The 15,730-nt window shown below is 46.3% G+C and overlaps 1 protein-coding gene across 1 annotated transcript in view; it reads right to left on the bottom strand.

The window, feature by feature from the left end:
• The window catches only part of DOC2B (double C2 domain beta), a 257,590-nt gene extending 243,503 nt beyond the window's left edge, over positions 1-14,087 (bottom strand). Inside the window, exon 1 of the mRNA XM_029611454.1 lies at positions 13,628-14,087. Within this exon, the coding sequence (XP_029467314.1) occupies positions 13,628-13,931 (304 nt within the window). The 5' untranslated portion in view covers positions 13,932-14,087. The remainder of the gene's footprint in view (positions 1-13,627) is intronic.
• Positions 14,088-15,730: the final 1,643 nt, after the last annotated feature.

Raw genomic sequence — 15,730 nt, 5'->3', positions numbered from 1 at the left:
TAGCAGCACTTCGATGGGACAGAGAATCTGACGTCTGCATCTTGCTCCTTCCCCCTGGAACCGAGTTTTCTGAAAGCGTGTGCCCTTACAGGGTAGCCTGGTGCCTCTTCTCTGGCCTATTTGTTGAAGGGACAGCTAAGCAGAGAAGAAAATACCCTTACCAGTGCTACCATGGGTCACCAGCAGTTCCGATTTAACGGTATTACTACACTGGGTGGTGCTGGGGTCAGGCAGGGAATCCATCCCTAGGGTGCTTAGGATCAGAGAACCGTGAGCCGGGCAAGGACCGTATGCAAAGGGGAAGAAAATAAAGCCTCAGCTTGCCAACAATGGGCCCCAATGAAGTCCTGCTAGGTGCACATTTACAGATACCCGATATCCTTAGGGTATCTATACTCAATAGTGCTATATATTCTCTGCTAAAACTGTCCAACTAAGTACTCTGCCAGTCGATCTAGGGGACTGATCTATACTGCACAGCTCACTATTTGGCAGAGTGTTTCTTTGAACTGGGGGTTTGTTCACTGTCTTTTTTTTTTTTTCATTGCTGTTGGTGGGGTTTCAGCTCATATGTTATTTTTACTGTTTTACTTGGAATTGCTTCCAGTAAGCGTTAAACCACTTACTTCTGAACTGCTGAACTGTGGGGAGATGCGAGTGTGGGACGCTGTCTTACCCCTTCAAGGCAAGCGAACCCACAAGAATCTATCATAGTATTTCTTCTATGGTTAATTGCCCCTCCCGTGGTCCAGGTAACAATGACCGGGGGGAGGGGGGTATAGAATAGCACCCGGTGTGGTAAGGACCGAGGTCTACAGCTGGAAGGAGGACAGAAGAGTCAGCTCTGGACAGGACGCACGCTAGTGGTGGAATCTAAAATAACCAAATATGAGCCAGCAAAGAAAGTTGACCAAGTAACGTCTCACCCTATGCCCGCTACACACACCTATCACCTTAGAGCCACCCCAGTCTGAAGCACATGAACAAAACATTGTGCAGGGGCCAGCCTGACATGCAGCAGTCCCCCCCACCCAAGATGGCCAAAACTGGGGTTGCTGCAGAGGCAGCACTCACAGCTCTTGGGGAGGAGAGAGTCACAGTTTTCACACAATGACGAAAGCCAACGGCCGAATAGAGATCCTACAACTGCAGGGCTCCGGAACGTCCACTTTTGGTTTGAACAATCTTGCATCGGAAAGCGTAGAATAGAAAGTATTTTAAATACAACAGAAAAAGGCTCAGATGATAAGTGAGGAAAATGTCATCCGTCAGGGCAATGTCAAAGCATCCGGTGCAAATTAAACCAGCAGAGCAGGAAAAAACAACAACAACAACAACAAAAAGTCAAAATAGTGCATGCACCGAATGCTCCCTGGGACAAAAGACCCAGCCTGATATTGGACCTTGGGGGGTCTCACTTGACAGCCCAACTGCCAGCTTGGCTCAAAGTGGCTTTAGCATTTTCCCGGAACACCAGGAAAGCTCGTATCTAGAGTGCGTGCCCTCCCAGCCGTACCCTGGCCAGCCCTCGTAGGAGCAAGCCTCCGAAAAGCTGCAGCGCTTCAGAATATTCTGCTTGCAACCCTTTCAGCACAGAGGAGGGAGTGCAGAGCAGTTTGGAGCTCCACGTGGCGCCCCTGTCTTGTGGCACTGGCAACGGGTCGGGCTGTGGTGCGCTGTGTAGCCGGCTGCTTATCGCCGAGGCAAAATGAGTCAAAGCAAGGACAATTGCCTAGAGACCTTCATCTGATGTCACCACGGCTGCACCAGGCTTTATTAGTGCGAGTACAAGTGAAACTGAAGGGTGTTACATAGGCTAAGGTCTCCAGCTCCTAACAGATACAGATGTGTGAAGCTTTTCAGATGTACTTGCTGGTAGAATGGGAGGGGTTGGGGGAGGGGGACTGCCGCCAGACTTCAGTAAAGTATGGGAAGGTGAGAGAGTGCACAGAAAGGGAAGGAGCAGGGGAGCAGTGCTGGTGCTACCTGTTCTGCTGCCCCGTGCATATGAGCACTGCGCTGCTCACCCCCCGCCCCCACAACTAACTTTCAGGCCGATGCTATATACCGTGCGCTAGCTGCAGCGCACGGCTCAACCCACATCAAAACCCCCGATGCAAAACGGGGGTTAGAGCATCCAAAACGCGCGGAGCTAACAGCGCTTATCACACGCAATTGCCATGTCGATGAGGCTATTATCTATTCCCCCCACGCAAAAAAAAAAAAAAAGTGCGCCCCAGGCGCACATTTTCACTCGCCAAAATTAACACCTGCCCGGAGAAGGCATTAATTTCGGAGGAGCCCAAAATGTGTACAGAAAAGCAGAAGATACTGCTTTTCTGTACTTCCTCCAACTTAATATTGTGGCGATATTAAGTCAGAGGAACAACAAAATTATAATGTCCCAAAAAAAAAAAAAAAAAAGTTTTTTTTAAAGGGTGCCCGGCGACCAGGTTAGGAAAAGGGGGGGGGGCTCTAAAATTAAGCATCCTTTTTCCTAACCGGCCGATAGCCACCTCTCCCAGGCACTAGGGGCAGGCTAGTTCCCCTAGCGCATCCTTTTTACCGCGGAAGCCCTTTTGCATTTTGCACTGGGTGCACGCATTAAGGGGGCGGGCACGCAGTCATGAGCGCCCGTTTAACGCGCGCCGATAACGCATCGGCCTGTTTGTGCCTGCACTCGTTTGCAGGTGCGGTTAGCATAAGGCGACCTGGGACGCTGCTCTCCTGTAGAGCCAAGAGTGGGAAGGCAATTTATTGGGAAATTGTCGTAATCTACTCTCAAAATAAAACCTAAAAGCGCATTCTTTTAATTTTGAAACCACTAAATATTTCAGCCCCTATACAAAGCTATGTCCGACACGAGGGAATTAATTATGCACCGGAAAAATTAAGTCGGCCAACAAAATCAACATGTAAATTATAAAACAAATCAATAAAGAATACATGCTAACACCCTCCCCCCTCCCAGACAATGTATATTCTGCGTGGGAGATGCGACTCAGTCAGGGAGTTTGAACTGGGTCCCAGGATATTATACACCAGGACCAGTGCAAAGGTATGGGGTGCCCAAGGTGACTGTTACAGCCTTGCGTCTTCCCCCCTCCCCCCACACACACACACACACACCTCCCCCCCAAAAAAATTATGAATTCATAACAGATGTTACATGAAAGAGTACATTCTGAGGAAAAAATAGCACCAACAACTCGTATTATATTTACAGGCACTGCAGTGGTGCCAACCAGAAAACCCTGCAAATAAAAAAAATAAAAGGATTTGGAAGCTTGGATGTGGACTTGAAGCTCACAATACAATAAGGTAACCCTTCCATACCTATAAAAAGGCAACGCTGCAAATATTACACAGGCCCTAAAACACCAATACACCTCCTATTAGGAAAACAGAACAAGTCAGGCTGCTATGGATCCCTGCGTGCACCCTAGCAGACTACCTCACCTCAGAGCCTCAACAAATACAGAATAGAGAGACTATAAAGCAGAACTAGAAATGTGCATACGAAAAGTGACCTGGAAACCAGAAGTCAGACTGTATGCACTGCAACAATGGAAAATCAAATATTACATTCCTCATAAAACTTTAAACAATAAAATCAAGAAATATAAACACATCAATCCAGTGGGAGCACGGAGAGGAGAGGATCACCTTGCTGGTGGCTGAAAGGAATCAGTAAGTTTTTGCTTGGGGAAATTCTTTTTTAAAAGTATTGGGACGAAGTTAACTATTTAGGAATATTATTTAGTGTGTGTTTGTGCTTTTAATAGTCAGTAAGGCAGCGAATAAACTGAATTTAGACTGTATTTTTAAATAGTCAGTAAGGCAGCTAATACACAGTAGTTAGTGTGTTTATTTTTAATAGTTTGTAAGGCAGCTAATAAGCAGAAGTTAGAGTGTTTGTATATTTAAAAAAAAAAAAAAAAAAAAAGTAGCCAGAAGCTAGAAATAAGCTAGGAGCAGTGTATACCTAAGTAAAAAGGTTGAAAAGTTCAATTCAGTTACTCACCTTGGAAAGGTGTTGAGGTAGTGTGATTTGGTTTAATTAGGTACCAACATTTGTTAATCAAGAGAGCAGTGAGTCACTCTGGTTGACCAACTGAAGTTAGACTGTTTGTATTTCCAACTTCAGACTGGCAGCCCTGGTGCTGCCTTGGAGGAAGAAGGTCTCATGAATGGAGAGCATTAACCTGGTGCAGCAAGAAAGGATCCTGTAGCAAGGACCTGCTCTCCAAGTGGTGCATTGTCCTTTCACACTAAGGATGTGTCTCCAAGGCCTACTGCCGAGGAGGAAAGGGTTAGGTCGGCCATCTAACAGGCCGATACATTATAGTGCGCTCTGGTGGAGCACACTGTTAACCGGCATTTGGACACACGTTTTCGACGTGCTAGCTTTACCCCTTATGGACTTATTCAGTAAGGGGTAATAGCGCGTCAAAAACGCGCGTCCAACCCCCCCTAGACTAACAGCGCCCGCAACTTGCAAATGCATGCTGATGGCCCTATTAGTCATTCCCGCGCGATACAGAAAGTAAAATGTGCAGCCAAGCCGCACATTTTACTTTAAGAAATTAGCGCCTACCCAGAGATAGGCATTAATTTCTGCCGGCACCGGGGAAGTGCACAGAAAAGCAGAAAAACTGCTTTTCTGTGCACCCTCCAACTTAATATCATGGCGATATTAAGTCAGAGGTTAAAAAAAAAAGTTTAAAATAAAAAAAAAAAATTTTTAATGGGCCCGCGGCTCGCGAGTTGAAAACCAGACGCTCAATTTTGCCGGTGTCCGGTTTCTGAACCCGTGGCTGTCAGCGGGTTTGAGAAGAGACGCCGGCAAAATTGAGCATCAGCTGTCAAACTCGCTGACAGTCGCCGCTCCTGTCCAAAAAAAGGCGCTAGGGACGTGCTAGTGTCCCTAGCGCCTCTTTTTACCGCGGGTCCTAATTTAAATAAATTAACATACTGAATCGCGCGCACAGGAGAGTGGCCTGTGAGCTCACCCACTCTCCTGCGATTTTTACTGTATCGGCCCCATAGTTAGTGATTCGATTATTAGGAATGTAGACAGCTGGGTGGCTGGTGGGCATGAGGATCGCCTGGTAACATGCCTATCTGGTGCGAAGGTGGTGGACCTCACGTGTCACCTAGATTGGATTTTAGACAGTGCGGGGAGGAGCTGGCTGTGGTGGTACATGTGGGCACCAAAGATATAGGAAAATGTGCGAAGGAGGTTCTGGAAGCCAAATTTAGGCTCTTAGGTAGAAAGCTTAAATCCAGAACCTCCAGGGTAGCATTCTCTGAAATGCTCCCTGTTCCACGCGCAGGTCACCAGAGGCAGGCAGAGCTCCGGAGTCTCAATGCGTGGATGAGAGGATGGTTCAAGGAAGAGGGATTCAGTTTTGTTAGGAACTGGGGAACCTTTTGGGGAAGGGGGAGTCTGTTCCGAAGGGATGGGCTCCACCTTAACCAGGGTGGAACCAGACTGCTGGCGCTAACCTTTAAAAAGGAGATAGAGCAGCTTTTAAACTAGAACAAAGGGGAAAGCCGACAGTCGCTCAGCAGCACATGGTTCAGAGAGAGGTATCTTTAAAGGATACTAATGATGCATTAGAATTAGGGCATCCCGACAGTGAGGTTCCAATAATAAGAAAAGTAGTCCAAGTGCCTGTAACTAAAAACTCACCTGAGCTAAAAAATTCTAACATCCCTATCAATTAAATATAACATAAATATATGTTATAAACAATTATAAACAATATAAAAAAACATAAACAATTAAATATAACATAAATATAACATAATATATCAATTAAGTATATAACATGTCTATTACTACTGTTGTTTTTAATGTTATTTGTTATTAGTATTTATTCAATTTTCTCCAAGTTCATTTTCCTGTTCCATGTAAGACTCGCATGTTAAGTCACTCCAATGTTATATGTAAACCGAAATGATTAGCAACATTGTTGCTAGAATTTCGGTATATAAAAAATGTTAAATAAATAAATAAATAAATTAAAAAGCAGAATGAAAATACAAACAGAAAACAAACTTTGAAATGTTTGTCTGCCAGACGTTTAAGAAGTAAGATGGGAGAATTAGAATGTATAGCAGTGAATGATGACATAGACTTAATTGGCATCTCAGAGACATAGTGGAAGGAGGACAACCAATGGGACAGTGCTATACCAGGGTACAAATTATATCGCAATGACAGAGAGGAGCACCCGGGAGGCGGTGTGGCGCTTTATGTCCGGGATGGCATAGAGTCCAACAGGATAAACATCCTGCATGAGACTAAATGCATAATCGAATCTTTATGTGTAGAAATCCCTTGTGTGTTGGGGAAGCCTATAGTGATAGGAGTATACTACCATCCACCTGGTCAAGATGGTGAGACTGACAGTGAAATGCTAAGAGAAATTAGGGAAGCTAACCAAATTGGTAGTGCGGTAATAATGGGAGATTTCAATTACCCCAATATTGACTGGGTAAATGTATCATCGGGACATGCTAGAGAGATAAAGTTCCTGGATGGAATAAATGACAGCTTTAAAGAACAATTGGTTCAGGAACAGACAAGAGAGGGAGCAATTTTAGATCTAATTCTCAGTGGAGCACAGGATTTGGTGAGAGAGGTAGATACGGCTCCGCGCGTATCTAAAATCCAGCGTACTTTTGTTTGCGCCTGGAGCGCAAACAAAAGTAGGCCTATTCGCGGAATCTGAAAATCCGCCCCAATATGATCAAATTTGAATTAATGGCTGGAAGGGAGATAGTAAGCAAATCCATAGCTTTTGTGCTAAACTTTCAAAAGGGAAACTTTGATAAAATGAGAAAAATAGAAAAAAACTGAAAGGAGCAGCTACAAAGGTAAAAAGTGTGCAAGAGGCGTGGTCATTGTTAAAAAATACCATTCTAGAAGCACAGTCCAGATGTATTCCACACATTAAGAAAGGTGGAAAGAAGGCAACACAATCATCGGCATGGTTAAAAGTGGATGTGAAAGTAGCTATTTTATCCTAAAGATCTTCATTCAAAAATTGGAAGAAGGATCCAACAGAAGAAATAGGATAATGTATAAGTGTTGTCAAGTTAAATGTAAGACAGGCTAAGAGAGAATTTGAAAAGAAGTTGGCCATAGAGGCAAAAACTCACAGTAAAAACTTTTTTAAATATATCCGAAGCAGAAAGCCTGTGAGGGAGTCAGTTGGACCGTTAGATCATCGAGAGGTTAAAGGGGCAATTAGAGAAGATAAGGCCATCTCGGAAAGATTAAATGATTTTTTTTGCTTCGGTGTTTACTGAAGAGGGTGCTGGGGAGATACCCAGCTGGGGAGAAGGTTTTCATGGGTAATGACTCAAATGGACTGAACCAAATCACAGTGAACCTAGAAGATGTGGAGGCCTGACTGACAAATTGAAGGGTAGTAAATCACCTGGACCGGATGGTATACACCCCAGGGTTCTGAAGGAACTCAAAAATGAACTATCAGACCTATTAGTAAAAATTTGTAACCTATCATTAAAATCATCCATTGTATCTGAAGACTGGAGGATAGCAAATGTAACCCCAATATTTAAAAAGGGCTCCAGGGGCGATCCAGGAAACTACAGACCAGTTAGTCTGGCACTGACTTCAGTGCCAGGAAAAATAGTGGAAAGTGTTCTAAATATCAAAATCACAGAACATATGGTTTAATGGAACAAAGTCAGCATGGCTTTACCAAAGGCAAGTCTTGACTCACAAATCTGCTTCACTTCTTTGAAGGAGTTAATAAACATGTGGATAAAGGTGAACCGGTAGAAGTAGTATATTTGGATTTTCAGAAGGTGTTTGACAAAGTGGAGTGCCTCAGGGATCTGTATTGGGACGCTTACTTTTCAATATATTTATAAATGATCTGGAAATAAATATGACGAGTGAGGTAATCAAATTTGCAGATGATACAAAATTGTTCAGAGTAGTTAAATCACAAGCAGATTATGATAAATTGCAGGAAGACCTTCTGAGACTGGAAAATTGGGCATCCAAATGGCAGATGAAATTGGATAAGTGCAAGGTGATGAATATAGGGAAAAATAACCAATGCTATAGTGACACAATGTTGGGTTCCATATTTGGTGCTACAACCCAAGAAAGAGATGTAGGTGTCATAGTGGATAACACATTGAAATCGTCGGTTCAGTGTGCTGCGGCAATCAAAAAGCAAACAATGTTAAGTATTATTAGGAAGGGAATGGTGAATAAAACGGAAAATGTCATAATGCCTCTGTATCGCTCCATGGTGAGACCGCACCTTGAATACTGTGTACAATTCTGGTCGCCGCATCTCAAAAAAGATATAATTGCGATGGAGAAGGTACAGAGAAGGGCAACCAAAATGATAAGAGGAATGGAACAACTCCCCTATGAGGAAAGACTAAAGAGGTTAGGACTTTTCAGCTTGGAGAAGAGACGGCTGAGGGGGGGATATAATAGAGGTCTTTAAAATCATGAGAGGTCTAGACAGGTAGCTGTGAATCGGTTATTTACTCTTTCAGATAACAGAAAGACTAGGGGGCACTCCATGAAGTTAGCATGTGGCACATTTAAAACTCGAACCCAGGCTCTCCGTCAAGCCAGACCCAGCAGACGGCTTACTGGACCCGCTGACACTGCCCAGCACCTCAGCCAACTGGGTCTTAAGCAGAGCGCTCATTCAAGAATCCAAATGTAGAACTCAGGGGAGTGGGTGGCCGAGTCTTCCACAGATAAACAATCACATCTGGTCAGGCAGTGCTGATGGAGGCACCACCACCTGTCCTGTTGAAGGAATGGTCTTTGCAACTTTAGCTTCTGCAAGGCAAACACCAACTGGTCCAGTGGAAACTGGTTTAATTGAGTCCAGTAGTATCAATTACAGCTTACATTGGGAATACTGCCACACAAATAATCCTTCTAATGCAAATGGGGAGCCCAGACCCTTCTGGGGAGCATAGGAAAGAGTCACCTATTTAAAATAACGCACGCACGCAAGCACCGAGCCTCCGACGTAAGAAGACGTGAGTAAAATCACACACACATACACAAGAGCACCAAGCCTCCGACGTAAGACGTAAGTAAAATCACACACATGCATTAGAGTACAGAGCCTCCGATGTATGAAGATGCGAGTAAAAAAAAAATGTGCAAGCACCTTCAGCGTACATCTCCTTTACTCGAGCACTAGAAATGTTAACTCTGGATGCAGTAAACTAACGACAGGCTAATGCATTGGGAGCGAAAAAGAAAAAAAAGCAGGCTAATCCAAAATGACCATGCACAAAAAGCATGTTTTATGGACACATATTGCAAGCACAGGATCCCCACACCATGAACTCCAGGTTCAGGTTCAGGCCCAGTCCTGGGGCACACCTAGCCAGTCCGGTTTTCAGAATACTCATCATGAATATGTAGAATAGGGGACTGCCTCCTATGTGTTTTTGTATCGATTAGCAGTGTCCTGTCCCGAGGACTGGGTTGGGAACTCTTGCCATCCACTAGCACTTTCCCCAGAACTCCCCTTCCAACCAGGACTTACATTTCCGGCACTATGAATCCTGAGTAATGCCAGCTCACCTCTTCCATTCGGGGAGTAGCAGCTAATGCCTGAGGGGGGGGGGGGGGGTGCGCTAAGTTGTGTGCACACTTTCTGCAAACCAAACTCCTTTTTATATTGAGAGTAAAGTTCCCTGCTCCCAAACTAACGTGCATGCCTGCGCCTTATTATTACATCGGCTATTTTTCGGAGACGAGCTCTATCAGCTGTAGTAAATAGTGAGACTCCTTTCCCCAGCCAGGAAGTCTAATCAAGCAATTAGGAAAACCAAATCAGCTTAACACAATAATTAGTAGCCAGCTCAGTGATCTGAAGAGGAAGATTTCTGTACAGCTCAGGATTACAGGAGGGAGGAAAGCAGCTCTGACACTCAAGCCCATTTAGCATTGACCCAGGATTGCAAGACCATGTTTACCCCTTCCAGATGCACTAGGTGAGGCTGGGGTGGGAGTAATTATAAAATAAAGGACGAAATCCTTGAGTAGTTGCAATTTAAAGCTTATGGTATCAGATCCCTGGTTCTGACTCAACTGAAGTCCACAGGAAGGAAACTGCTCTTACCGCCCCCCCCCTCCACCCCCAAAACAAACCTGCGCAGTAAACATCTGGCAGATTGTGCCATAAAAGAAAATATAAAAGCCTTAAATGCATCCTTTCAAAAACGTGTGTAAGTCATATTGGGAAAGTAGGAAGGAGCATAAGTAAAACATTAATAATGCAGGACAAGACAGAATTAGAGAAGAAACTTGTCAAAGAGGCAAAAATGAATTTAAAAAAATCATTTTCAGCTGCATCAAAAGCAAGATGTGCATGAATGGCTTTGAAGGAGTCAACTGGACCATTAGATGATGGAGGAAACTGGGCACCCTGGGAGATAAACTAAAATGTATTTTTTGCTTCAGTCTTCACTGCAGCGGATGCCGAAGAGACACCCACACCAGAACCATCCTCTGTAGGCAACAATTCAAAGTAACCGAAGCACGTGACTGGAAATCCAGAAGAGATGCTAGAGCAAACTGGAAAACTAAACCGTAACAAATCCCCAGGACCTGAAGGGTTTCATCCCAGAGTTCTGAAAAAATGTGAATAAGAAATCACAGACCTGCTGCTGGCAATGTCTTCCCATAAAATAGCATGAAGTGCCTCCAAGTTCTACAAAAAATACAGCTGCCAGAATTCTGGTAGGAGCCAAAGCAACAGAGCACGTAAAAGTAATACTGAAGTAAAAAGGGAGATATAATTCAAACTCTCTCTGCTTCATCTTCCAATGCATGAATAAACAGGTTCAGGGTTACCTCTCTCACCTTCTCCGGTACACCCCCATAAGAGAACTGTGATCCACCGCAATGTGGCCTCTGCCAGATTGCCCTGTACTAGACTCTGGGTTTTCTGCTACTATGCACTAAAAATCTGTGATAAGATACCGCTAACTTTACACCTTGAGACCAGCTACCTTACTTTCTGAAAAAAGGCTGAAGCAAAACGTATGGCTCTTCACCCAGACCTTCCCTGCAGAAAGCTCTAACTGTACTGTACAGTCAACTCAAATGGTATTTTCTATTTTTAAATCTGTAATCCACTTTGAGTCCACCCTTGGTAAAAAGCAGAGTATCAAATGTCTATATATAAATAAATACAGTACATTCAAACTTGTCACTGTACCTGAGGACTAGAGGGTAGCCAATGTAATGCCAATTGTTAAAAAGGGATCCAGGAGTGATACAGACCAGGGAAGCTGAACCATTGTTAAGAAGAGAATTACTGGGCACACGAATAAACCAGCAGGAATTTAGCAAAAGACGTTGTGCTTTACTGCTCTATGAGAATGCTTTGCAGCATGAATCTGGATTTTCAGAAGACATTTCATGAAGTCCCTCATAAGGGAGGAGGAATAGCGCAGTGGTTAGAGCAGTGGACTATAAACCAGGAGACCAGGGTTCGAGTCCTGCTGTAGGACCTTGTGACCTTGGGCAAGTCACTTTACCCTCCATTGCCTCAGGTACAAACTTAAATTGTAAGCCCTCTGGGGATAGAGAAATACAGTAGCTGAATGTAAACCGGTGTGATATCTTGATTGAGATCGAATGTCGGTATATAAAAATAATAAATAAATAAAGGGAAGCCCGGGAAATTAAAAAAGTCATGAGATAGGAGGCAATGCTCTATTGTGAACTAGTAAAGAATAGGACAAAACTGTCAGTTTTCCCAGTGGAGAGATGTGAAAAGCAAATTGCAGCAGGGATCTGTCCTGGGAGCAATGTTGTTTAACTTGTTCATTAAGGATCTGGAAAAGGCAGCAATGAGTGAGGCGATCAAACCTGCAGATGGCATAACACTAGCCAAAGTAGTTAAACACAAGCAGACTGAGGAATTGCAGAAGGACCTTGTGTTCATATAAATGGCAGAGGAAATTTAAGGTGGAGAAAAGCAAAATGTTGCACATGAGAAAAATACTAACTATATGCAGACAAATACTGGGTTACCTATTAGGAGTCATAAGCCAGCAGGGGGAAAAAAAAAAAAAAAAAGATGATGACTTTGTAGTCACTGTGGACAATACCTTGAAATCCTCAGCTCAGCCTGTGGCAGTGGTCAAGAAAACAAATCATGTGCTAGGAATCAATCAGAAAGGAATAGAAATCAAAATGGGGAATTATCATACACTACCTTCGTACATATCCATGCAGTGACCACACTGGAATTATGATGTGCAGTGCTGACCACCACATCTCAGAAAACATAGCAGAATGAACAAAACGGTAGAGAGAAAGTCAACAAGAATGATATAAGGGCACAAAGTGGCACCCTTATGAAGAATGGCTGGCGAGGACGGGGTCTCACTGGTGACCTGGACTGGCCGCTGACAGGAGACAGGATGCTAGGATCCACCAAACTTGGCACCGAATCACAGATAAAGGGGCTCCTGGATCCTATGACTTATCCACTTCCAACTTACCACCATCTGACCCCCGGGGCACTTTCCTGCAGGCCTGCTACTACTTATTAAATCTCTTTCCCAAAGCACTTAGGGGTCTGTAGCGCTCCATGCGATGACTAAAAGGACCCTAAAGCTCAGACTGTAAGCTCCCTGGGGATGTGACTTATTGCACCTGAATTCTAATAATGCTGCAAGCTGCGTTGGGCATCCTTTGGAGGATGGGTGAAAAGGAAAACTATTAAAAAAAAAAAAAACCCAGTACTAAAGGAAGTCAGCGGTTCATGGCTTCCACAATCTATGCACGGTGTTCTTTTCTCTTCAGTGTTGGGGTTATTTAATTCCTGTCTTGCAGAATTACGGGGTTTTTAGTCATCATAAGAAATGCAGAACTGCAAATCCCAAAGTACTTTGGAAACGGGATTTAATAGGACTGCAGGCAAAGTGGCCCAGTGTTATTGTAAACTTAGGACTAGCAGAAAAAAACGGATCTTCAGGACAGGTTCTCCTGAACACCACAAGAGACAATTTTAAGAAGCATCTGACAGGAATCTGAAAGCCGGCTGCTCCGCCTGTTTGAGGTTTTGGTGAGTGCTGACTGACGTACTAGTGGCTGCAGATGTTGAAAGGACCCTTCCCTCAATTTAACCCCGGTGCGCTAGGAAGCAGCACTAGGAGGGATTAAGCGCGCGCCCCCAGGCCACCGCTTTATAGCGTTAATGAGTCGCTGGAGAATGAGGCGCTGAGAGCTCGGGCGGGATTAATGATTGCTCCGGAGCCTCAGCCCCTCCATCTGCTGCACCTGGTCTCGACCACCACCCCCCGTCTCCATTCGTCTGGGCGTCCCGGCTGCTAATTGGGCTGATTAGCTTTAACTTATTACCGACAGTGCAAAGCGGCGATCGCATAAAGCAGAAAGTAAAGCCGGAGAGCAAGAGAAAGCAGCAATCTGGCGAGTGGTGGAGAGGAGACCTTGAACGCACCGCAACCCGGGAAAGAAGAGGCAGGCTGCGAGCAACTGGTGCTGGGAAGGGTCAGGGGCACTGCAGGACAGGGCAGAGCAAAGGCACAAAGTGCAGGGATCAGCGGCCACACTCACTGCAGTCGTCCGAGTCGTAGCCGTCGGCGTCCGCCTCCTCCTCGCGCTTGGCCGCGGCGGCAGCTCCGTACGCCCCGAACAGTTTGTCCACGTCCTCCTCCTCCTCCTCCCCCCGGGCAGGGTCGGAGGGGCTGACCGAGGGCTGGCTCACGCTGGAGCGCAGCGAGGCGGCGGGCAGCCCGCGCGGGAAGCGGGGGAAGTAGTCCGAGATCTGCTTGATGGGCTTGATGGGGCCCGGGCACACATCGATGGCCATGTGCTCCTGGATGCTGATGGTCATTTTGTCGCCTTTCCGGAGGTTCATGCATGCGGCTCTGTGCTGCAGCCCACGCCGGGGAATCGAGGCAGAGCCCTTCCAGGCTGCAGCGGCTCAGGTGGCGGTGACCCTGCCGGCTGCAGTCGCCCTGGCCATGCTGCCTTGCTGCCGCCACTGCTGCCGAGCCCGGGAAGGCGCGCGAGTCCGCGCGGGGGCGGGGCCCCGGTGACGTCAGCCGGGCTGGGCACGGGGGGGGGGCCCCTACTGAGCCGCCTCTTGCCCCCTTAGAGCTTCCTTTTCGCAGCTCCCCTGCCTTTTTCTTTTCTTCTAGGCTGCTTAGCCTCTTCTTCCATCATGTAATAGGGGCAAGGGGTCCATGTGGCCAGCCGGTACCATCTTTAGATTGGTGAAGTCGGGTCCGGAGCCCCAGGGCGCTGTCTGGGCTCCACCAGAGCCATCAGGAATTGAGGGAACTTATTTTACTCCAGTGGGGACAGGCGGATGGGGGTCGGGCTGAGGGGTTTTAACTTTTTTTTTTTTTTATGTGGTGGTGGTGGTGGGGAGGGGGCATTGGGTCAGGGATCTCAGTAGACTTTTCTGGAAGTACGGAGGCCATAGGTGGGCCGCGCGGGCGCTTTAAAAGATGGCAGCTTAGGGGAGGGGGAGCAGTCAGCTAAGCTATGGTACTTTACTGCAGGTTAGGGAACAAAACACCACGAGATGAATCAGTGCAAGCAAAGTGTTTCAACAACATACAGAATGCAAAACGCACCTGTGAAACGGAGACGGGCCCCCCCCCCCCCCCCCCCCCCATTTTGTGTCTGTGAGCTGCGATATTGCACTTTACCACGCTCCTCGCTCGCCTCTGGTGTGTATGACAGTTGGAGGATGGAAGCTGCATGCTTTCAGCAGAGGAGCGCTATATGTCCCGAGTTCACCCGTCGCCACCTCCTCCACCAGCCATTTTTTAAATCTGCACCAACATCAGCCAAGTTAAGCCCAGGGAGCAACCCGAAAGCGAAAATAGCTATAAACTGCACACAGTACAAATCCCCATGCACCCTGTACCAGTGGCATAGCCACGGGTGGGCCTGCATGGGCAGCTGCCCACCCAATTTGGACCCAGGCCCACCCAACTGGAACCAGAAGTGGAGCATCGGACCTGCAAGGTCGTCGCGGGATCCCATCTCCGCGCGGCAAAGAGGAGGACCAAGGCCATTCCGCGCATTTGCACGGCACACATGGGGAAGCGATCCTGCGGCCATATGGCCCACCGATCTTCCTGCTTGGGGGGGGGAGGGAGCAGAAGTTTCCTCCCCATCCCCCCTCCAAGCAGGAAGATCCGTGGGCCATAGATAGCAGGAGGTCGGTGGGCCATAGATAGCAGGAGATCGGTGGCAGCAGGAGAGGCCAACCGATCTTCCTGCTTGGGAGGGGGAGGAAGCGGAAGCTGTGTGTGGGCTTAAATGTGTATGTGTGGGTGAGAATGGGAGTCTGGGTTTGTGAGTGGGTGAGAATGAGAGCTTGAATATGTGTATGTGTGAGTGAGAATGGTAGCCTGGATGCACGTCTTTGTGTACCTAAGAATGTAAACCTGGGGAGGGGTGAGATAGTGAGAGTTTGTATGTGTCTGCAGAGAATGTGAGCTTGTGTGTGTGAGGGGGGAGAGCATATGAGAGTGAGAGCTTGAGTGTGTGAGGGAGTCTGTGAGAGAAAGCATGTATGTGTATGTATGGAAGGGAAGAAGACAGTAGTAGAAGAAAGACACTGAAAAGGAATTAGGAAATGAGCGACAAGGGAAAAAATAGGAAAAAGAGACCTGGACCAACTGATTAGAAAAATACAAA

Source organism: Rhinatrema bivittatum, chromosome 8 (assembly GCF_901001135.1).
Source record: "Rhinatrema bivittatum chromosome 8, aRhiBiv1.1, whole genome shotgun sequence".
Classification (NCBI taxonomy): Eukaryota; Metazoa; Chordata; class Amphibia; order Gymnophiona; family Rhinatrematidae; genus Rhinatrema; species Rhinatrema bivittatum.
Note: the sequence above shows the minus strand (reverse complement) of the source record. Positions and strands in the feature narration are given on the sequence as shown.